Source organism: Arvicola amphibius, chromosome 9 (genome assembly GCF_903992535.2).
Source record: "Arvicola amphibius chromosome 9, mArvAmp1.2, whole genome shotgun sequence".
Classification (NCBI taxonomy): domain Eukaryota; kingdom Metazoa; phylum Chordata; class Mammalia; order Rodentia; family Cricetidae; genus Arvicola; species Arvicola amphibius.
The window spans coordinates 41,529,421-41,553,212 of NC_052055.2; the positions used below are offsets into that span (position 1 = coordinate 41,529,421).

Below are 23,792 nucleotides of genomic sequence, written 5' to 3' on the forward strand. Positions count from 1 at the left end.
CTGACTCAGAACTTTAATTTTTACAAATTGAAGTGAGCTCAGATAAGTTTTCCATGGGCATGCTGTAATCCCAGCTGAATTAGGAAGATACTTGTGTGTTTCAGACCATCTGAGCTAAGACTCTGTGTCAAACCTTTTTCTTTGAGGCAGAGGTCTCACTTAGCCTAGGTGGGCCTGAACATTGCTCCTCCTGCCTCCATTACCCCAAGTGCTGGGTTCAAACGTGTGCACCACCGGGGTGATTTATTTGCTTTGCTTCCTGTTGTTAGACAAGCTCCCCCTGCCAGCTGAGCTTCACCTTAGCCCAGTGTCAACTGTTTGACACCATGATCACTGCTCTGTTCTTCTTTCCCCTCCATTGCTTGTGATCTTAATTGTAAAGGGTTCTTGGCTAAGACTTTCAAAATTTCATTCATGTGTGTCTTCACAATTGTCCATTATAGTATTTTTATGATGGCTACTTTTTTGTTTTTTGTTTTTTTCAAGACAGAGTTTCTCTGTAGCTTTGGAGCCTGTCCTGGAACTCACTTGGTAGACCAGGCTGGCCTCGAACTCATGGAGATCCACCTGTCTCTGCCTCCCAAGTGTTGGGATTAAAGCCATGAGCTACCACTGTCCAGCTTTGTGATGGCTGTTAAGTTTTTTTCTGGCCTGGTAAGCCTCTCTGCCAATGCAATAATCCAAATCAGACCAAATTAAACCAAATCAGAAGCCCAGGTTTAATAGATGCCAGCGCTCCTGGGTGGTCCCCGGGGAAAACACAGAGAGGGGACAGAGCACTGGGAAGACCATGTGTTTGTTCTCGGGGGGTGGGGGGGGCAGTTTAAGTAGCCTATGGAAGTGGTCTTGACTCTCCCTGAAGGAGGGGTCACTGTTTGGCGGGCTTTCTTGGAGGTGGAGTCTGAGGCAACTCCCAGGGGAGGGGGCTTGAAATGGAGAGGGGCTGAGGTGAGGCTTCTAACCAAACATTCCAGACTCCTTGTATAATGGATGCCAGGGGGCTGGGATGAAGCCCCCAACCAAACATTCCAGACTCTTTGAATAAAGGGGTGCCGGGGAGCTGAGGTGAAGCCCCTCAACCAAACAATGGCTACTTTGAAATCTTTATTAAAGTTGGGAGCTGTGCCACACGCGTTAATCCCCATTATCAGATTATGGATGGAGGATTAGATTATATGTCCAAGGCCAGCCAGTCTTGGCTAGATAGTGACATCGTAAAACCCTATTAAAAAATAAACAGTGAGGGCTGGAGAGATGGCTCATTGGTTAAGAGCTCTTCCAGAGGTCCTGAGTTCAATTCCCAGCAACCACATGGTGGCTCACAAGCATCTGTAATGAGATCTGGTGCCCTCTTCTGGCCTGCAGGCATACATGGAGACAGAACACTGTATACATAGTAAATAAATAAAAATCTTTAAAAACAACAACAACAAAGATTTAATAAATAAATAAATAAATAAATAAACAAACAAAGTGAGGGCTGGAGAGGTGGCTCATTGGTTAAGAGCTCTTCCAGAGGTCCTGAGTTCAATTCCTAGCATTCATTTGGCAGCCTACAACTGTTTGTAACTCCAGTTCCAGGGAACCAGCACCCTCTTCTGGTCTTCTCAGGTACCAGGCACAAACATGGTGCACAGATGTGGATGTAGGCAGTATACTCAGACAGAAAGTAAACAAATAAATTTTAAAAAATAAAATACAGTGAGAAAATTAAAAAACCTTGTCAATTCTATCACCTGATGTCTATGGGAGATTTGCTGGTTCTTGTGAGTCATTGGCAACTGAGACAGACATTTTGGGTATTGTATAGACTCTAATTCATTTAAACCTTGTATTACAGCCAGTCTGCTGCCTTTTCTTTACTCTGTCTCCCCCACCCCATGGAAACCTCGATTTGTTTACCTTCAGGTTGCAAGCCTTGAGTCCCATTTTCCTCCATAAAATATTCAAGGTTGTTTGAGGGGGGGAGCAGTAGGACTAAGTACTATCCTATTCTCTCCTTATCAACGAATAACTACTTTTCTGATGTCATAGCTCACCCAACCAGTGAAGTATTCCTTCAAGTTTAATTTCTTCAGAGCAAGACACCAGTTTCCTTGTTCCCTATAAACAAATGCCTGTCTGTCTATACTGGAGAAAATAGGCCTCGTAGCTAGTGTGCTGCCTAGTTTTATGTCAACTTGCCACAAGCTAGTTACCTGAAAAGAGGGCACCTCCTCTGAGAAAATGCCTCCAGAAGATCCAACTAAATCCCAGCACTTGGGAAGCAGAGTCAGGTGGATCTCTGAATTCAAGGTTAGCCTGGTCTACAGAGAGTTTCAGTATAGATATGGCTACACTGAAAAACCAATAAGTAAGTTTCCAAAGTTAAAAAAACAAAAACAAAAACAAAAAACAAAAGGCCAGGCAGTAATGGCACATGCCTTTAATCCCAGCACTCAGGAGGCAGAGGCAGATGGAACTCTGTAGGTTCGAGTCCATCCTGGTCTACAGAGCTCCAGGACAGCCAGAGCTACACACAGAGAAAAATGTCTCTAAAAAACAAAATGATAGAAATGCTTACTTTCTGGCTTAAGTCCACTAAAGTTAAGGGCGGTTTAAATGAGAAACATCCCCCTAGGTGTTAGGATTCAGGCATTATGGGGGCCCCTGTCACCTGGCAGGATGAACCCAGGCAGTACCCTAGCCATTCCAGGGTTCTATGGCTGCTGTGTGTGCACAAATGCAAAAGGTCCCTTAAAGAGATAAGCCCGCCCATTCTAGCTGTCTTTCCTGCTACACTTCTGTGGGTGGGGAGGGGGAGGGGAACAGGCAGGATTCTTCCTGTCTCCTTGCCCTTCCCTTCCCCCAATAAAACTTCCCACTTAAGTTCTATCTGCCTGGCCACGTTTGTCCCTTATCCATCATGGGGCCACCCGCCAGGCTCCCTCTCACCACTAGGTTCATGTATTTGGTGCTGTATAGGAAAGCTAAGGGCCTTTTAGGAGACAGGCACTTGCCGGAGGCACAGGAGATGCAAGTTTGAGGGCTTGATCTCACCCCAGCCTGCTCTGTTTCCTGTGTGGATGAAAATGTCATTGGCCAGCTGCCTGTTTTTGTTTTTTGTTTTTGCCGCAGCAGCAGACTCTATCCCCCTGGATCTGTAAGGCAAAAAACAACCCTTTCTTCCTTGCAATTGTGAGCGTGCTTTTTCAACAGAAAACTATGTAATCCAGCAGGAGTATGCTGCTCTAATACATCTGACCATGTGGTGCTTATGCATTTGGGACTAATTTTGTGGGAATTTGGATTCTAGGCAGAAAAAACTGCTTAATGTTGGAAGCATAGCTTAATGGGACATTCTGATGGGAACTCAAGAGAAATGTGGACAGCAGAGGCCTGACTTTTGAGTTTGGTTTTTTTGGGGGGGGGGAAACTGGGTGGGAGGACTCTTAACCAGAAACAGGGCTATGGGCTGGTATTTGGTATTTTGGCAAAACTGCCTACATCCTTTCCTCATCCTGAGATTTTACCTGAGGCTGAATTTTGAACAATAACACATTTCTTTAAGAGAGTGTAACACTGAGTCTATGGCATGCCTATCCATGGTTACTCATGCAGGTCTACACAGCAAGGAGGACAGAAAAAATAAAGGGTAGGCCACTTGGAGAGGAACAGCTCACAATGTCTCATGCTGCAGCACAGTCCTGTGTCAAAAGAGGCTATTACTTTCAGGTTATTGCTGGTATGGATGCCTGCTCTGCACCCACAAGACCATTCATTCCCTGGCTCAGCCTCCGAGTGTGAGGAGGAAACAGTGGTTTTCTGCTCCTAGGGTAGTTTACCAGCTTCCATACAGAAGCTGCCACAACTGTGCTCCAACGGGTCAAGGCCCAGCCCCAGTTGGCCAGAACTGGCATTATCATTAATGTGGTAATGGTGTGTGTGGCAGATTTCGAATGTGGCAAGGCTACACACAGCACAACTGTTAGTGAAGCCTGGGATACATGAGACCACAAGATGGCGGAGATGCCAAAGCTATGGACATTTGACAGAAAACTGCATACAAGAAGTGGAACTGGCCAGGGAGTTGTAGACAGTAAAAGCTGGAGGGGCAGAGAGCTACCCAGACCCTTGAAACTAAAGCTTCCATCATTACATGGAGCTACAGGATTGGGTGTTCATACTGCAGGGTTTTGGTCTTTGGTCCAATGGTTCCTATGTCCCCATTCCTCCCTTTCGGGATGGAAATGTGCATTCTTAGATATATGGTGGAAGTATATAATCTTTTTTGATTTTAGGGGTCAGTTAAGAATTTGCCTTGAAGTTAAGATCACTGGCTACTCTTCCAGAGGACCAGGGTTTGACTCCCAGCATCTACAAGGCCGCTCACAACTGTAACTCTCAGTTCTCCCAGGGATCCGAAGCTCTCTTCTGGTCTCTGCAGGCACTAGGTGGGTGGGTGCGTGCGTGCGTGCATGTGTGTGTGTGCGCGCGCGTGAGGCCAGGGCCAACAAGATGGTTTAGTAAGTAAAGGTTTTTACCCTTCAGCCTAATAAACTGAGTTTCATCCATGGAATCCACATAGTGGAAGCAAAGAATGGATTCCCAGTAGGCCCTTGACCACAACACATGGATCATGAAATGTACACACACAAAATAAATATAGTAAAGCCATTTTAAAGACATTACAGCTCAAGGTTAGGAATAACAAACATTTATTGAGAAATGGAAAGTAATAAGCTCCTCCATCCCACAATGCCTTTTTCTCCTGAACAAGACACAAAGTAGTAATGCAAAGGAATGGGACATGAGGGCTGGCCCACCTTCTTTTCTGCTTCCCAAGAGGACATTCTGAAATGCAGGAGGCCACCCCCACCCCAAAACATACCACACAGCCAGGAGGCCGAGGCTGACTCGGTTCAACTGTGCTGTACAGAGCACGCCTGATTCAACAAGAGCAAGGAAAGCGGGAAAGGCCTAGGCCATCCCTACTCTACACAAAGCAAAAAGCGTGCCAACTGTTCCGAGTAGCAGAGGCCCTAGTGTCTTGGTGTTCTCTTGGGCCAGGAAGGGTGAAGCATGGGGCAATGTCTTCTAGTTGTTGAGAAGAATTAAGTGTGTACCCATTTAGAAGGATTTAAGAGGAGCAGACTTCTTTAAACAGCAGAGTGCAGTACCCTAGATACCGTTGCTGGATTCCTTAGCTGGGCAATCTCAGAGCTGAAGGACTGATCTTTGCTCAAACTAGATCCTTCTAGATGGGCAGATCTCACTCCAGGAGAACATGAATTAATTGAAGGCCTTTTTTCTGGGCTGGTTTTGAGGGTCATGGTGTCTCAGCTTGTGCCTTTACAGCACAGCACATAGTACTGGTGTGCGTGCCCTTAGAGTCCTGCTGCAGCTGTGACAATCTAATCATGTCCTGTTCCCCCTGTCAGCTTTGGGACGGTGCTGCCCAACCACCGGCCCTGCCTAAGCTCCACAGTTCTGCACTAAAGTCTGGAACACGCTGTAGGAAACAGCCCGCCAGCCTGGCTGGTAGTCGGCTCTACTCTCAGACCATCATGGCAGCTTAGGCACTCACTCTAACAGAGATGATGCCATGGTGGCAGCTGCACTTTGGGCAACCCTGATTGCTGTTCTGTAGATAACTGAAGTCAGAAAGGCACAGCCAGAGCCAGCCAACAGCTCCCATTCAATCAATCTCTCCCAAGTCCACTGTGCTGCAGCCTGTGGGTACAGCCTGGAAAAAGGCCCAACTAACTTGCAGCTGGCACCTGCACCAAAACCAGGCTGTGGTGTTGTCCTGTCAGGTGAGAACCAAGAGGGCCAATGGCACAGGTTCCTTCCTGTGCTTCTATCTGGAAGCAGAGAGAACTGGGCCAGGGCCTTTGGCACAACTCTAACAAGGGTACATGAACTCTAGGAAATCCTTTTGGGTTGCCCAAGACAGCACAGGCAGCCAGGAGCTGGCACATAGCCACCCTACCCGACCCTGTCACAGAGCTCTGCACATCAGCTGAAGATAACAGTGGTGAGAAGACCCGAGGCCAGAGACCTAATGCAGCTCCCCGGCTGACCTGGTGCCCACCGAATGGCAGGAGGTCCCATTCATTCTGTTTTGTTTGTAAAACTTCAGAACAAGAAAACTCCTGAAAACAAAACAAAAAAGCAGTCTCTCTGACAGCCCTCGAGCCCTGTGTCCCATGGGGCCATAAGGCTACCCCAGGGAAACAGTGCACCATTCCTAGGGAAGAAATCAGCTTGAGGCCGAGGGTAGGGGAGGCACACAGACAAACACAGCCTACCTTGGTGATGAGCGGAGGAAAGAAGAAACATACTACAGAAATGTAACGCACAGAAGGGCAAGATGTGGAACAATATAGAAAGGTGGGTCCTGTCCAGTGAGGAAGCTCTCCCTGGAGCCTGTCCCTTGCTCAGGGGGCTTCAGTCCGACGGCCCATTGGTCACAAGCTTTGCCTTGGGAAACAGAGCCACCCTCCTCTGCCCTGTTTCTGGCTCCCTCACTCCTCTCCTCAAAGTTTGATTTTGAATTCTGTGGGCTGTGTGGTCACAGAGGCCCCTGATGACTTGAAAAGAGCTTTGAGAATGGTGTCAGGGTCCACTTCGGCTGGAGGGTTGGAGGAGGAGGCAGGATTCCCCCGCCGAGGCAGCTCACTCTCCTTCTTCACTGAGGGGCTGTCACTCAGCCGCCTGTGAGAGCAGAGAACCAAATCCCTGTTAGTTTCTCCTTAGGTGGGGCTGGGTCACCACTGTTGGGAGCTAGGCATGGGGTGTAAGGCTCTCCGTACCCTCTATCTGACTTCATCTTTTGGAGACTTCTCTTTTTCTTATTTTCTACTAAACAAACGAAGACAACAAAAACCTAGCTGCAGCCTGCTGAGTGCTAGAGTTTCAAGTCTAGAAATACTGCATGTTTTTCTAGGTGGTCACACATTACACAAATATTTCAAAGTCTAACATAAATCAACTACAATAACTCTGGTTAGCCCAATGACTTCCTAATTTATCAGATCATAAAAACCTTCAATATTTTTTAATTTAAAATTATGTTTATATGTGTCTGTGCATGTGAGTGCTCACAGATGGTTTAGATGCCCAACATGAGGAACCAATTCTGGGTCCTCTGCAAGAGTAGCATGCACTCTTATTACTGAGCTTTTTCTCTCTCCATCCCCTTTCCAAAACACTTACTCCTGGGACAGTTTTACAGATTTGTCTAATCACTGTCTATTACCCAGGTTCAAATCCTGCCTCTGCATGTCCAAGTCTATTCTAGGCCTGCCTGGCACAATTCCACCTACCTTGGCAAGTCTCACCTTCTCCTTGGGTATTATTGCCCCTTTCAAGAAAATTCTATCCTGCCAGCCTCAACATTCTATGCATCTCATCTCAGGCTCCAAAAAGTCCTCAACAGTGAGCCAGGCACAGGTGCCCAGGAGTCAGTTACTGTTCACCTAGAAGATGTCAGTCACACAAAGGGGAGGAGACTGGTTTGCTTTCCACTCCCCTCAGAGTCCACTGTATTCAAACCTTGGGGACAGTCTGAGATAAAGCACTTGGTTCTGATTTAAGTGCCCGATCGACTGCTGAGCGTCAGAGCAGATGGACTGGAGGACAGAAGAAGCAGTGACGAGGCTCCACCCCCAGGACGGAAGAGCTGACTGTGGAGAGCAGACAAGCAGACAACTCTTCCCAGCCCGACCCCCTGACACTTACAGCAGGATGGGTTGGTCTGAGGTGATGACATTCCCATTCATATGAAGGTTGCATTTCATGGGTTGCCCTGGAAACCAAAAAAGAAAAAGGTTCAATCAAGAGACCTGTTCTTCATTAGAGGACAAAGGTCACCAACAGCATGACCAAGGGTCAAATCCTCCCACTAAAGCCAGACATTAGTGGCCCAGCTCGGAAATCTAAGTATTGAGAGACTCATGCAGGAGGATTCCAAGTTTACACTCAGTCTGGGGTACCTTGTGCAGAACAAACAGAAGCTATCTAGCATGGAGACCTGGGGGCAGCTAACTGGCCATTTTCTGAATGTGTGCCCTACAGAGCTGGGAAGTCTGACTATATCTTAGACCACTCTTTCACCCACTAGACCCCTAGACTCTATCCTTGGAGAGTGATTTGAAAAGTCTGTCCCCATCTCCATGCTTACTCTTGCTAACAAACTCTTTGTCTTTTGTAAAATGTGTGTGATCCCTGAGTACAGTGTACTGCGTGATGAGAACAGGCCTGGTTCAGTAAGTCCTCGCATAAGCCAAACCAATGCTAGTACTGCCTCTGATAATCTCAAATGAACCTCTCTCCCTCCTGTATAAAGAATACAGCCTCAAGTACTCATCACAGCAACAGAAAACACACTAACACATGTAGACACTAAGGAAACCTAAGAGTGTACGGGACTCTCAGTAATGAGACTAGGAAGCAAAAAGGTCAGAACTCTGCTTCACACTGGAGTCGGTGACTGTGTGGGATGGGGATGGAACTACGTAGTAAGAAGCAACTCAAACAAGCCTATGAGACACACAGCAAGGAAAACTGGTGTGGGACAATGGTCTGTATTCTGTCAATTATATTTTAAATAAATGCTGATTGGCCAGTAGCCAGGCAGGACGTATAGGCAGGACAACCAGACAGGAAGTAGAGGTGGGTCAATGAGAACAGGAGAATTCTGGGAAGGAAGTCCTAGCCTGCACTCGTGACCCAGCCACAGAAGAAGCAAGATGTGACTGCCTCGCTGAATAAGGTACCACATGGCTAACACAGACAAGAATAATGGGCTAATATAGTTATAAGAGTTAATAAGAAGCCTGAGCTAATGGGCCAATCAGTTTATAACTAATGTAGACCCCTGTGTGATTTCTTTGGGACTTAATAACTGTAGGAACCAGGCAGGACAAGGACTGGGTGGGACAGAAAACCTCAGACAAAAGAAAATGTTCATACCATGATCCTACGTGAAACAGATTAAAAGATGTGAGACTCTTCCCCGTTTTAACAGGATCAAGTGCTGAGGCTGCACTCTCATGGTGAGTCATGGCGCAAAGGAGCAGAGCTGTGTGAGAGCATTTCTGTACCAACCTGAAACAGGTTCTGATAGATTACCATGTGCGCTGCAAACCCTTCAACAACCCTAAAGAAAAGTTCAAAATACACACTGACCTCATTAAAGGAACCAAAAATCTGATTATTAGTTGTGCATGTGGATAGATCACTGAATCCACTTAAAGGAAAGCAAAGGTGAAACTGGACTGAATCCATATTGCTGACCCCAGGCCACCGTGCCATTCTCTGCATTACAGTGCTCTTGAGGGTTTATCTCCCCCTCCTTTCTTCAAGGAAGAATGAATGACGTTATCAGGGCCACTTCTGCAGGAGCAGTGCTAACTCTAAGTCTCTGTCACTTTTTTTTTATTAATTTGTTTTTGATTTTTCAAGACAGGGTTTGTCTGTGTAGCTTTGGAGTCTGTCCTGGAACTTGCTCTATAGACCAGGCTGGCCTTGAACTCTGCCTGTTAGGATTAAAGGCATGTGTCACTGTTGCCTGGCCTCTGTCACGTTTTGGTCATTCTGCACTGCCTGAAGCTGTCTCAGTGTTATTACATCTTCTGTGAGATACAGTAAGATGCATCAGAAATGTGTGCCCTGGCTGCCCCACTGACTAGGCATTCCTGTCTCTTTGTAGCCTGCCTATCCTTGAAACATAATACTGAAATCAGACCAACTAATAACCTATATTTATAATGAATTTGTTTTGTTTGAACAAGATCTAGTTGTGTAGACTAGGCTTTCCTGAAACTACACAGCCCAGGCTAGATAGTCTCAGTTATGACGATTAGAAATGGTAACCTGGAAGGAAGAGCTGCATGTCTAGTTAATGCTGCTAAAGGCACAGGGCCAGAGGGGGACAGTGTTTACCTAGCACATGTGAGGCCTTTGGTTTAAACCCAAGCACTGGAAAAAAATAAAATAAAATAAAGCTGTGCCTAGTGGTGAATGTTTGTAAACTATGCCCTTGGGAGGTAGAGGCAGGAATATTGCTTTGAGTTTGAGGCCAGACTGAGCTACGTGCGAGACCCTGTTGTTTGCAAACCAATACTATAGCCTAGTAAAGAAAAAGGAATAGGCTGATGGGGGACACACAGACACAACACCCTGCAAAATAAATTTATGTACTCAAAGACCTGACCTAAAATTATATGAAGAACTCTTGTGCATGGTGTTAAGGGTGTGCATGTGGAGGCCAGAGGTCAATATCAGTGTCTTTCTCTATTGCGCTTCACCTTATTATTCATTTAGTTGTTTACTCATTTAGTTACTTATTATTTGAGGCTGGGTCTCTCACTGACTGGCTAGCAAACCTAAGGATCCACCTGTCCCTGTGCCAACAGTTGTGGTATTGCAGAAGCATGTAACCTTTTATATGGGTGAGGGAACCTCAACTCAGGTCCTTATGCTATGCTTGCATTTAGCCCACTGAGTTGCCTCCCTAGTCTTGTAATTACATCTTCTTTACAACTCAAGCGAGGGGGGGGGGGGAGAGAAAGAACATGAATGAGAATCCAGCCAGCACTCAGGAGGCAGAGGCAGGCGGATCTCTGTGAGTTCAAGGCCAGCCTGGTCTACAGAGTGAGTTCCAGGACAGTCAAGGCTACACAGAGAAAGCCGGTTTCAAAAACCAAAAAAGAATCCAACTATAGACTTGGCAAAGACTGTATGGACATTTCTCTAGAAGATACACACACAGCAGACAAGCACATGCAAACCAGAGCAGGCTATTATTCTCTGCCTCCCTGATTCTAGTCCAAAGCCCTGGTCCTCAGCAGGTTCTCATCACATACACAATGAGCAACTAGAAAGTAGCATGGCACAAAGCTCCTCTCTACTATTTAGCTTGAGACATTAAAAAGTTGCTTACTCACTGGTAGATCTCACCCAGAAGACAGCATAGCCAAGAATCCAGGCCTCTGAGAAATTTGTGTCCTAGCAAGCCCAAATGTGAAGCCTGCTTTCCCAACAAGACCCTAAGATGCTCATCCAAAGGGATGCACTATTCACATAGTACATGTCACTGCCTCTTCCTGTTACCCTGAAGGTCCCAGATGTCTACTGCTTAAAAACAGAAGGGAGGCTGGTGGTGGCTCCCTTCTAACTTACCGTCCAGACATCGGTTGTTGTACTTCTTGTAAGCAGTGATGGCATCATCCTTTTTCACAAAGACAACTTCTGCTACCCCAGGATGGACCAGCCGAGCGCGTTTGAGGGCTCCACACACACAGAAAAGCTCCTGCAAGGACAAGTGAGGTTGGGAGGAAACTCTGACTCCCTGCCATTCACACTCTCCAAGGACTGCTCTGCAGCCCCATGCCCAAGATTTCAGGGCAGATTCTTTTCTTTTGGTATTCTCGGCTTGCAGTGCTTGGGACATTCCACGAAGTCACCCCCAGGTTCCCTCTGTGCAGTTCAACAGTGTTTACAATTGTGGAACCTCAGAGAGCTCTGTGATAGAACTACAAAATGGCGCACAAGTTCATTAAAAGCAGCTGCACTGCAGCCCAGGAAGGGGCTGTGGAAACCATGGATGCTGGTGAGAGTGAAGGGTGTGTGGTGACAGAGGAATCCCAGGACAACATGGTTCTCTGAGCACTAAATCAGGCGAGTCCCAGCAAATTAGGCACAGAGAGTGGGTGCTGCCTTTTACCAGTAATGACTTCTACTGGGCTGTGTGCTCTCCTAGATGGCTCCCTGCCCCAGCCCAGTTCTCTAATCACCTCACCTTAGCGAAGGAGGCAGAGACCAGAGAGGGATAAGGAGATGTATGAGGGGTCAATCAGAACTTAAATCCATTTATTACATGCCATCATGTCTATAATGTTTTCAGACAAAAAGGCCATTGACAGGATCTCCAAAATGACTTCACTATGCACCCCTAGCTGTCCTAAAACTCACTCCTTAAACTCAGAAGTCCTCCTGCCTCTGCCTCCCGGGTGAAGGAATTAAAGGCGTGCGCCACCAAGCCTGCCCAACCCTACTGTTGTTCTTTTAATGTTACTTATCTGCACAAAAAGTTTAAGTATTTAATACTGACAAAATATTCTGAGTTTTATTTTCCACTTGCATTTTTTCAAAAATCTTTCACACAAAGTATCTGGTAAACAGAAAGTACTCGATAAGTTGTTATTCTATTGTTGTGTTACCCAGGCTGGCCTTGAATTTCTGACACTTTTAGCCCAGTCTCCCGAATACCTAGAATTATGAGTAGAGGCCATTTCAGCTCACGGTTACCTTTTTTTTTTGGGGGGGGGGGGGGCTTGTTTCTGGTTTTGAGACTGTGTTCCTCTGTGTAGCTTTGGCTGTCCTAGAACACACTCTGTAGACCAGGCTGGCCTCGAACTCAGACATCCACCAGCCCCTTCCTCTCAAGTGCTGGAATTAGAGGTGTGTACCACCACACCCAATCTCACAATTACTTTTAGAATCAGGAAAAAAAGTTTCAATTCTTTACAGCTTACCAAGTCTTTTTTTTTTTTTAATTTATTTATTTATTATGTATACAATATTCTTTGTGTGTATGCCTGAAGGCCAGAAGAGGGCACCAGATCTCATTACAGATGGTTGTGAGCCACCATGTGGTTGCTGGGAATTGAACTCAGGACCTTTGGAAGAGCAGGCAATGCTCTTAACCGCTGAGCCATCTCTCCAGCCCCCTTACCAAGTCTTAACTAAAGCCAGAATGCTCCCAAGCTCTTGGGTGCACACTTGTGCATGTACTCTGTGAATGTCTGTCTACGTGTACTGCTTCTGCTAAAGGAGAAAGGGAGGCCTTAGTTCTAAAGCTGTCCACACAGCACTTTGGACTTCAGTTACCCAGCAAAAAAATATGCTGGTCACAGGAGGAGTTGCTAGAACCTGAGATACGACTGCAGGGAGCAGGTGGCGTCTCCAGCTGTACCCATTTTATGACTTGACAGTCCAAAGGGTGCTTGGGTTTCTAAATGAATACCTCTGTTGCCTGCCTAATATCCGCTGAGTGAAAAGAAAGTGCTGGTCGTTTCCAGGCTCACATTTACCAGGCACCTTAGCTATGCTCATGACTGTCAGAGTCAGGACAAGAAGGCAATCTACAGAGGTCACCCACCAAACCCTGCCATCTTGCTCCTTTAGAAGATGGAATCACTAAACTCACAAAGGAGACAAGATGTTCCAAAGACTCAGGGGAAACACCAATCAGCAATGCTGTACAATGACAATTGTCCCCATAAGCTCTTATGTTGGAATGCATGCCACCCCCCCCCCCAGTTAGTGGAACTGTTTGGGAAGGATTAGGAGGTATGTATGGTCTTGTTGGAGAAGGTGTCATTGGCTTTGAGATTTCAAAACTCACTGTATTTCCAGTATTTGTTCTTTCTGCCTCCTACTTGTAGACCAAGTTGTGAGTTCTCAGCTGTTCCTGCCACCATGCCTTTGCCCCATCACTGTGGACTCTACCCTCTGAAACCCTAAGCCCCATATTAAATCCTTTCTTTTTAGTTTGTTTTCCTCATGGTGTTTGGTCACAGAAAACAGCAAGAGGAAAGTAACTAAGACAGGTATGACAGGGACCCTCCTAGCCCTGTCATGGGACATGCCATGATGTAGGCAGGCTGGACAGGAGGCTATTTAGAGACCCCGTAGAAGAAAGCAAACAGCTGCACCAACGCTGTGCTCTCAAGGGCTGCCTCCAAGGCTCTTTCCTCATAAAGATCCCCTATCTCTGCCACCTCAGGACAGATCTGCTGAGCTCCCGTGAGGCCTCTGGCTGGTGCCTGAAACCTGGGCCTTCCAACACTAGGAACTAACAAAGTAGCTCACCACACTGTACATAGTATGGTTTACAGTGAACGCCTGCTTTATTTCTGCACAGTTATGGAATTCTGTTACATGCTAAGCACAAGATGCCCAAGTGACTACCAGTCTCCAGTAAAGCCCCGGACACTGAGTCTTTTAAGTCATTTGTTTCAAGTGTGATGCTAACTTGTTGGGGGGAATAAGTCCATCCTGTTACCCCACCAGAAGTCAGTATCTGTTTCCCTAACTGCACCTTTGGTGACTTGGCCCTGTATCCTGGGTGGTAAAAGATTTGCCCTGAGCATGAGTATCATTTGAGTTCCAGCAAATCCTTAATGATGTGGTCCTACAGACTTGTACTGCAGAAGCAGCCTGTGACCTAAAGGTCAGGCAGCTGTGACGGTACTTACAACAATGTCCTCCTCTGTGACTCGAGGGTGCAGATTATTCACAGTCATCTTGGTGCCTTCCAAGGGGCTGAGCGCAGGCTGCCAGAGACAAGAATGTGACAAGGAGTCAAAAGGCAGCATGTACTAACACAAAATCACTTCAGACAGCTGACCAGGAAGGCACAGCAGAAACCCCATTCAGAGTTCATCTATCACACTGGGCCTCTTGGACTATAGAGGCTACCAGACTCCTGCTACTTCTTAGTTGTGCAGACCCTTCAGACCCAAGCCTCTGCATGGAATGTTATCCATGCTCCCAGACTCAGTCAGCTCAGGCTTAGTAAAGACATAGGCTTAAATTCCTGAGAGACGCAACATGTTTCCTCAAGGTTCTCAGTAGCTTTCTTCTGGGACCCTCATGCCATATCACTACACAGAGTGACCTCTCTCCAAGGGTCCTCACTGGCCAGCAAGCTCATTGAGGGTAAGGGTCTCCAGGTACTGGTTTTTATTCACTTGCAGAAAGGGATGGCAAGCATCCACTTCACAGGGGAGTTCTGAGGACCCATGGGGTACACACAACACAGTGACCACACACACAGGCTGACACTAGCTGGAGTAGTAACTTTTACCTTACCTCAGCAGGTGGCAGCTCTTTGGGAGGCTCCTCCTTGTTCACTAGCGTCCGGGACATGTTGGTCAAGGCTTTGGTTCGAACAGAGGAGGGGAGAACAGGAGCTGTGTAGGCATCATTCTGAACCACTTTTGTGAGAGGGAGGGCCTTGGACATGGACAGCTTGGAACTGCTCAGTCCAGTCTACACAAACAGGCAGAAAGGAATCTGAGAAGCCAGAGACACAGTCTTTTTGTTTTGTTTTTAGAGACAGAATTTCTCTGTGTAAACACCCTGGCTGTGCTGGAATTTATTTTGTAGACCAGGCTGGCCTCGAACTCACAGAGATCTACCTGTCTCTACCTCCTGGGTGCTGGAAGTAAAGGTATGTGCCACAACTGCCAGGCCAAGACACAGACTACCGTCTGAAGGGCTAGCAGCCAGGCCAAGCCTGAGGGGTAAGGTTATCAGTATTAGCAATATACGCTGGGGTGTATGGGTATATGTGTGTGTACACACGCAGGCTCAAGATCGAGAAGCGCATACGGCCCAAGCACTGACTGGAACCCTTGATGGGAGGAAGGCACAAAGAAGCCACTTTCCACAGGGCAAGAGGATTCCATATAGCTTTGAGCAAGAAACTCATCCAAGAGTCAGAGGCTCACCCACACTACTCAAACTTTTGGAAACCCTGCATTTACAACTGATCAGAAGGCCAAAAGCCTGAGATCAAGCTCATTCCTAGATCAGCTTCTTATCAACTTACAGAATGGCTGGACACAGGAACTCTTTTTTAAAATGATTTTTATTTTCTACGCATTGATCTTTTGCCTGCGTGAGTATTTATCAGATCCTCTGGAGCTGGAGTTAGAGACAGTTGTGAACTGCAATGTAGGTGCTGGGAATTGAGCCTGAGTCCTCTGAAGAACAGGTAGTACTCTTATCTACTGAGTCTTCTCTCTGGTCCCTAGGAACTCTCCTAAGAAGGCATGGAACTCCTAGCTTCTGGTCTCTGATATGGCAATACAAAGGCACCATGCCTAGCCATAGCCTCTGTGGCTCTAAGACTGTGAGGACAGGCTGGCAGAGTTAGTATGCGCAGACCATTGGAATCAGTCCCCTCCTGAACTGAGGATATGGTCCCTTGGAAACAGAAACTGCTCATATTAACATGTCTAGAAAGATGCATGACACTAAAGCCAGGTGGTTTTGTGACTTAAGGTTTGCTGGCACCAAACAGGAAGAAGGGAGGGATTCCACAGCCAAAGAAGTAGATGAGAATATGGGGTGGAGTCAGTTCACCAGGCTTCTCCGAGTCTGGTGAAGCATCCTCTCCATACCAGATTCCACACTGCTCAAGCCACTCTCTGTGTCAAAATAGTACCCAGGAGCAATACTGATCCATGCTATGTTATGTTGAATAAGTTCATCCTCTCTCCCTGTGCTGCTTCCTTATCATAAAAACAAACTCATGTCACTGAGAAGGGGAAATCTTAAGTGAAATTACTGTAAGTACTGTTTTTTTTCTTTCTTTTTAAACTGGAATTAGCCATAGACTAAGCCAGTCAGTAGACAGGCAGACACCTCCAAACAGTCTAATTACTGGAAAGGCCTCTTCCCTTTATAAAGGAATGAACTGGCATCACTCAACTTTACAACCACTATAAAAACTTAACTAGTAACCAGGAGATTGCTTCACACTTGGAATCCTGGCCAAAGCTGAGTATTTGCACCAGGACCCTCCTCAAGCTCCCAGATTCTGCTTTCTCACTTCTCTGCATGATGTCTGACCAGTACCCTTACCAGATACCGCCCAACTTTCTTAACTTGCTGGTAAACTTCAACTGCTTACAGTTTATCAGCCTGCTGCACTGTTACAGTAGGAGAAAACAGACCAAGACAATTCCCTTCAAGTGCCTCAAACCCAACCCCTGGGAACTGCAGCTCATTTCATTTCACTGCTAGCGGATTTTTTTTTTTTTTTTTAAAGACAGGGTTTCTCTGTATAAGTTTGGAGCCTGTCCTGGAATTCGCTCTGTAGACAAGGCTGGCCTTGAACTCACAGAGATCTGCCTGTCTCTACCTCCTGAATGCACCAACACCACCCAGCTTGCTATGGGATCTTAAGCAAGTCCTAGACACCCCAGTCTCAATAGTGGAGCTGGACAGTTAATGGCTCTAAAAAACTCACAGCATCATCAGTGAGAGGCCCTTTACTCTACAACCTTATCCATCCACTGATGTAGAGTACCATACCATGTGGTGGACAAAGCTGCCTGTGGCTGCAAACTTCATCTGTTTAGTAGGAACAGGTGCTGCAACGTCATCATCTTCATCTAGGTCGTATAAGTTCTGAGAACAAAGAAACAGTAGTTGGGCTAGGGATGTCGCTAAATGATCCCTAGCACCCCAGAATAAACAAATCAATCAGATCAATAAATACTACTATGGCATGCAGGCCCGCAACAAACATCTGAACCAAGAACAGAGAGACAGCTGCTGAAATGAACAAGGAACTAAGAAAGGAGGTGGACACATGAGTACAGGGGCCTGGAGAGACTTGGGATTCAAGTCCTTACAAAGTGACTCTTACCCACAGAACCCAACAAAAATTGTTTAAAAAGTACTGTGATTTATAGGTGTTTGGAAATTTTTTTTTGGTAGAAATAATCCAGTAGCCCGGCCTGGCTTGAAACTCAATCCTCTTGTCCCCAGCCTCTCGGGTACATAACACATGACCAGAAATTACTTTTTTTGTTTGTTTTTTTTGTTTTTTTTTTGGTAGGATTTTTTTGTGTAGCTCTTGTTGGCTGTCCTGGATCTTACTCTGTAGACCAGGTTGACTTTGACTCAATGAGATCTACCTGACTTTGCTTCTAGACTGCTGGGGTTAAAGGTGTGTGCCACTATTGCCTGGCTCAGAAGTATCTTTTTTTTTTTTTTTTTTTTTTTTTTGGTTTTTCGAGACAGGGTTTCCCTGTAGTTTCTAGAGCCTGTCCTGGAACTAGCTCTTGTAGACCAGGCTGGCCTCGAACTCAGAGATCCGCCTGCCTCTGCCTCCCGAGTGCTGGGATTAAAGGCGTGCGCCACCACTGCCCGGCCAGAAGTATCTTTTTATAAGTAGCAAATGCTTATCCAGAATCTCTATATTTTATAAGTCAGTTAATGACAGTCTGAGAAAAAAAAATTTCATTGTGGGATAACAACGTATACTTAGACTATTTACACAGGCCTAGATGGTAAGATAGCAGACCCTAGTACATAGCTGGTCTGGTATATGTCACTGTATGCAGTCTATCACTGACCACACTGCCACTGTGAAGTACATGACTATGTATCATTTGGCTTGGAAAGTCATCCATCCCACAGGCTAAACCTAAACTCGACAAAGAGTTTCATCCCAAAGGATAAAATTCACAGGAGAATTTTTCTAGTGTTCAAAGGAGAGTATTTCTAGTAAGGAAAATGTGAAACCAACAATTATCCAGTTGTTAAAGATTTTTATACAAACTTGAAACAAATTATGAATAAAAAGAATGTTACAAAATTGGGTGAGAAATAACCTCAATTCCACTTAAGTATGACACATAATTAACAACAGCAACAACAAATGAAAAAAGACAGAGAGGGGGCTGGAATGGTTCAGTGGTCCAGTATTTCTAGCACCATAAGGCCCTGAGTTCTATTCCCAGCACATCAAAACAAAACAACAACAACAACAAAGGGGGGCAAGAGAGATGGCTCAGCAATTGAGAGCACTTGCTGCTCTCAAAGAGGACCTGGATTTGGTTCCTAGTACTCAAATGATGGGTTAAACTCCCGTTCCAGGTACCTTCTTCTGAACTCAGTGCCACGCACACACGCAGTCCACATGCAAACCAACACTGATATACATTTTAAAAACAAACTTAGAGAGGAGCTATAGCAGAACATCAATAGTTCCTGGCTTGGTGAGCAGGTACATGAAGGTGCTTTTCAGCATCAGGCACATGTAATGCTTATAACAATTTAGTAGTTTTGCTCTCTCCTACTGCCCTTTATGTCCCTCCTTCCTCAGTAAGAAGCATCTTCCCAAAGGCTCAGGTGTAGGTGCGGAAGTGGTACAATGTGAAGCCCTGGGTTTCATCCACAGCACCACACACCAGGAGGTGGAGGCAGAGTGAACTGGAAACCAGCCTACGTGAGACCCTGTCTCAGAAACAAAACAAAACCAAACAAAAACAAAAAAATGTTTCTATTTTTAGAGACAAGGTCTCCCTACATAGCCAAGGCTGTCCTAGCCCTTGTAACGCTCCTGATTACACATATACCATACCTAGATTAAGAACTACCTTCCTTCCTTCCTTCTTTCGTTATTTTGGTTTTGTTTTGCTTTAGGGTTTTTGTTTTTGTTTTTTTGAGACAGGGTTTCTCCGTGTAGCTTTGGCTGTCCATTACGCTGCAGACCAGGCTGTCTGGACTAAAGGTGTGTGTCACCACCGCCTAGTTGTTTCATTTTTAAAAACAAGGTCTCATTCTATAATCCAGGCTGTCCTGAACTCACTATATACCCCAGGGCTCAAATTCATGGTCTCTGGTCCAGCCTCCAAGTGCTGAGATTAGAGATGTGAACCATGTCTCCAAAGAGGCTGCTGCTTCTTTTTCTGCAATAGCATCTCATTACATAGACCAGGCTAGCCTCAAACTCAGAGACTCAATTGCCTACGCTCCCTGAGCACTAAGATTAAAGGTGTGTGACATCACTCCTAACACAAGTTTCTTCTTAAAACTCACAAACTCTAAAGTGAAAACCTTCTTCTAAAACTTTGAAATAGGAGCCATAGGTCAGTCCTCAGTTGATTTACCCAAGCAGACCTCATCAAAATATATCATGCATATACACTCAGGTGTGGGGTACCACACACCCATACCCACTCACTTTACCTGTTTGGCCTGGTGGTTATTGACAACATTGATCCTCATTCCAGCAGGATGAGCATGAAGTGGCACCATAGCCTTTTGCTGTGGAACCTAGAAACATCCAGTGGTCATAATCCATCCCAGAAAGGTCGTGTGCATTCTAACGAACTTGAAATATGTTGGCATGTACAAGGATCAACCAAGGTCAAACAATAATAGGCCTGAAGAGCTTAATGAATTTGGTAAATAATTGGTGCTGCTACCCCTGTTTAAAAAAACTAATGCATATTAAATACAGTTTCCTTTCCTTCTGGAGTACTGGTTGTGTGGGGTGGCTGGGACATCAGACAAGCAGTCTTATCTCCTGGGCACCTATCCTGTTCCTCTCATGACTGGATGAGTGAATAATGCCAGATACACTAGCTCATGTTTCTTTCAGACTATTATTTTTTAAAATAAAACTAAGGTAATTATTCTGAAGTTTGAGTGAGGAACAAATAAGATAGAATTTGCTAAGTACCTGCCATAGCATGTATACAACATGCTTTGTGTTCTCATTTTTTTTTACTTTTGCCTAACTTTGGAAAGTCATTCATTCTTGTAGACCTTTCCTTTAAAAGACAATTTTCTGTATGCCACAAGACTGTCTCTAACGTATTCTCCATGCCCTTTTGTAAGGCAGAAAGTGCTAAACCAACACTTGAAACAAAACCTTGCACTTTTCCATTCTCCAATGTTTCCCGCATACTTCTAGCTTACTTCCCAGGTTTCTGGAAATGCTGGCAGGAGCCAGAGCCTACCTGGATGGTTTTGGTGAGTTTCAGAGCGGGGGTCACTGTCCCAATGGGTGGGCTTGTGAAGGTAACAGGGGATCTCCTCTTCAAGCTGATCTTCTCCCGGGCATCAGCCACCTGCCAGGGATTCTGGGGCACAGTGCTCTGCTGCTTTCGTGAGTTTAGCATCTCTCTGGCATCCTGTACTTTTCCTTTGATCCGAAACCGAGCATCTTTCTGCAAAAGCTTCTCTCGAGCATCTTTGACTCCAAGCTTGAGCCGAGCATCTGAGATGCCAATCTTCTGCCGGGCATCAAATCTCTGCTGGAAGGTGGCTGTGCGAGCTGGCTGGCTAAGAAGACTATGTTGGATCCCAACTCGAGATCGGATGCCTCCAACTCCTGGTCTGGTGCTGAGCCTGCCAAGTGTAAAACTATAACAGTAAATGAATCTGAAGACCAACAGCAGCCCATGGAGGAGAGTTAGGAACACTCACCATAGAGCTTGCCCCATAACTCTCAAAACCCAAACATACCAACTTCTTTCTTTTTTTTTTAAAATATTTATTTATTATGTATACAATATTCTGTCTGTGTGTATGTCTGCAGGCCAGGGCACCAGAACTCATTACAGATGGTTGTGAGCCACCACATGGTTGGCGGGAATTGAACTCAGGACCTTTGGAAGAACAGGCAATGCTCTTAACCACTGAGCCATCTCTCCAGCCCACCAACTTCTTTCTTACCTCTGGCTTTTTTTTTTTAACAGCAACAGCAGCCTTCACTAAGAGCAACTGTTTGGATGCTTGGTTGGTTTTTTGTTTTTGTTTTTTTTTTTTAAGATTTATTTATTTATTATGTACACAGTGTTCTGCCTCCATGTATGCCCACATGCCAGAAGAGGGCACCAGATATCGTTACAGATGGTTGTGAGCCACCATGTGGTTGCTGGGAATTGAACTCAGGACCTCCAGAAGAGCAATCAGTGCTCTTAACCTCTGAGCCATCTCTCCAGCCCCCTCTGGCTTTTAACCTTGCATCATAAACAAAAAATTATGGCTAGTTCACAACGAGTTAAGACTGTTTCATCCCTGATCATGCTTTCAATCAACCTTTTATGTACCTGGAGGTATTTGTTATGCCTGCTTTCTGTGTAGAAGGCAGTGAAGCTGCCTCTTAAAATAAATGGTGCCGCTACGTAGGCAGACACCTCTTACTATGACTAAGGGAGCCAACATGTAGGTCTCAGCACTATAAAAACTAATAAAATGAAGATAAAGATTTAATAGCCATGCTGGATGGTGGTAGCACATGCCTTTAATCCCACGACCTGAGAAGCAGAAGCAGGCGGATCTCTGTGAGTTCGAGACCAGCCTGGTCTACAAGAGCTAGTTCTAGGACAAACTCCAAAGCTACAGAGAAACCCTGTCTCAAAAAAAAAAAAAAAAAAAAAAACCAAAACCAAAACCAAAACCCCACACAGGGGCTGGAGACAGAGCTCAGTGGGTTAAGGGAGTGTATTTCTCTAGCAGAGGACTTGGGTTGTTCCCAGCTCTGGCATGGTGGCTCACACCATCTGTAATTCTAGATGATCCAATACCCTATTCTTCTGAGTTCTGAAGGGCACCAGGCCCATACATGGTACATGCATGCAAAATGCTCATACACGTAAATAAAACTTAAAAAAAAAAATAGCTCTGCAATAATAAGAACACACAATTTCAACAACTCCTAAAGTTAGAAATGAAGGCTTGAGCAATGGTGAAGTGGTTAAAAGCTCTTGTTTTTCTTCCAGACCAGAGTTTGGTTCCCAGCACCAGTGCCAGGAAGCTCACAACCAACTGCCTGTAACTCCAGCTAGAGAGGATCTGATGCCCCTTGCTAGTCTTTTCAGGCACTGCACATAAACACATGCATACACATAAATAAAAGATAAAACTAAAATAGTTTTTAAAAATTAGAAATGAGGGGGCTGGAGAGAAGGCTCAGTGGTTAAGAGCGCTGGCTGCTCTTCCAGAGGACCTGGGTTCAATTCCCAGCACCCACATGGCAGCTCACAACTGTCTGTAACTCCAGTTTCAGGGGATCCAACACTCTCACACAGAATATATACAGGCAAAACACCAGTTCACATTGTAATAAGTCTGCACAAGAGGGTCCCTGACGCCATACAGACAGAGCTTACATACATAGTGGGGAGTTTTAGTGTGATAAAGGGAGTGGGGGAAGGAAAGGGAAAGGGAGAGAGAGGGTGAAAAAGGGGGTAGGGGGATGTAGAGAGAAAAAGGGGAAGAGGAAGAAGAGAGAAGTAGGCAGAGTTTCACCTTTTAAAGAGAGGGGATATGGCCTGCTCTGCGTGATGCACTGACAGGCCCTCAAGATACAGGACCAGGTTCATCCGAATGCTAGCACACATTAATTAAATAAATCTTTAAAAATGAGAAATGAATTAAACTCCATTAAGCAGGCCCCATTCCTGTGGTTTGAAACTCAACACCTGGCTCTGCTGAGTAAAGGATGGGAGTCTGCAGGTTTCTCCTGCCTGACCTACCTACTCTACCCACAGGCCTCTATCCATGCCAGCCAGTAAAAGCAACCATTCCTAAGGCGGGTGTTCTGCCTCGAGACGTCTATGCCAACATCTCCTTTCTCAGAAAACCTCTCTGATTCCCCAGCTTTCCTTTGTGCCTGTTACAGCTGTGCTTTCCTTGTTTTCTCCCCAACCCCTAAGCTAGAAGGAAGGGCAGAAAGGGGTTCATTTCTTTCCCAGGACCCATTATCTAAAAACTAGCACTGTCTCCGAGACTCTTATGTACTACTCAAATACAGAGCTGTCAGATTCCACCCCTGAGTTATTGAGACCAAACCCTAGCAGTGTCTGGGGCTGCATTTGTAACCTGCAAAGCTAAACCTGGAAAGAGCTGTGTTGAGAAATCTTCACATTAGATGGTTATACTATGCTGCATGAAAAGTCCCCCCACTGTTTCCAACCCACTAACTGGGCCTCCCAGATTAAAATAACCATTTATTGAGCTCCTCCAAAGTCACAGGGTTACCAAAGGGAGTCAGAGTGTAGCTTCCAGGTGCTTCAAATCCAAGAGTGGCCTACAGCCACACAATGATCACAGTTCGCCCAAGAAGGCACACAGTATGTGGGGTCATCACAAACAACTGGACATCTGGAAGGCTGTGGGGACGTTTAGACATGACCCAGGGAGCCTGGGAAAAGCAGTAGTCAAAAGCGTTTTAGACAAGCAGCATGTAGAAAAGTTAGCTAGAACCC

At 45.7% G+C, this 23,792-nt stretch overlaps 1 protein-coding gene across 1 annotated transcript in view; it reads right to left on the reverse strand.

Moving 5' to 3' along the window:
- Positions 1-4,680: 4,680 nt before the first annotated feature.
- The window catches only part of Poldip3 (DNA polymerase delta interacting protein 3), a 31,302-nt gene continuing 12,190 nt past the window's right edge, over positions 4,681-23,792 (reverse strand). The window contains exons 2-9 of the mRNA XM_038342565.2: positions 20,538-20,928; positions 19,762-19,848; positions 17,095-17,190; positions 14,863-15,042; positions 14,247-14,324; positions 11,167-11,296; positions 7,723-7,789; positions 4,681-6,696 (exon numbers count right to left, since the gene is read on the reverse strand). Coding sequence (XP_038198493.1) covers positions 6,519-6,696; positions 7,723-7,789; positions 11,167-11,296; positions 14,247-14,324; positions 14,863-15,042; positions 17,095-17,190; positions 19,762-19,848; positions 20,538-20,928 — 1,207 coding nt within the window. The 3' untranslated portion in view covers positions 4,681-6,518. The remainder of the gene's footprint in view (positions 6,697-7,722; positions 7,790-11,166; positions 11,297-14,246; positions 14,325-14,862; positions 15,043-17,094; positions 17,191-19,761; positions 19,849-20,537; positions 20,929-23,792) is intronic.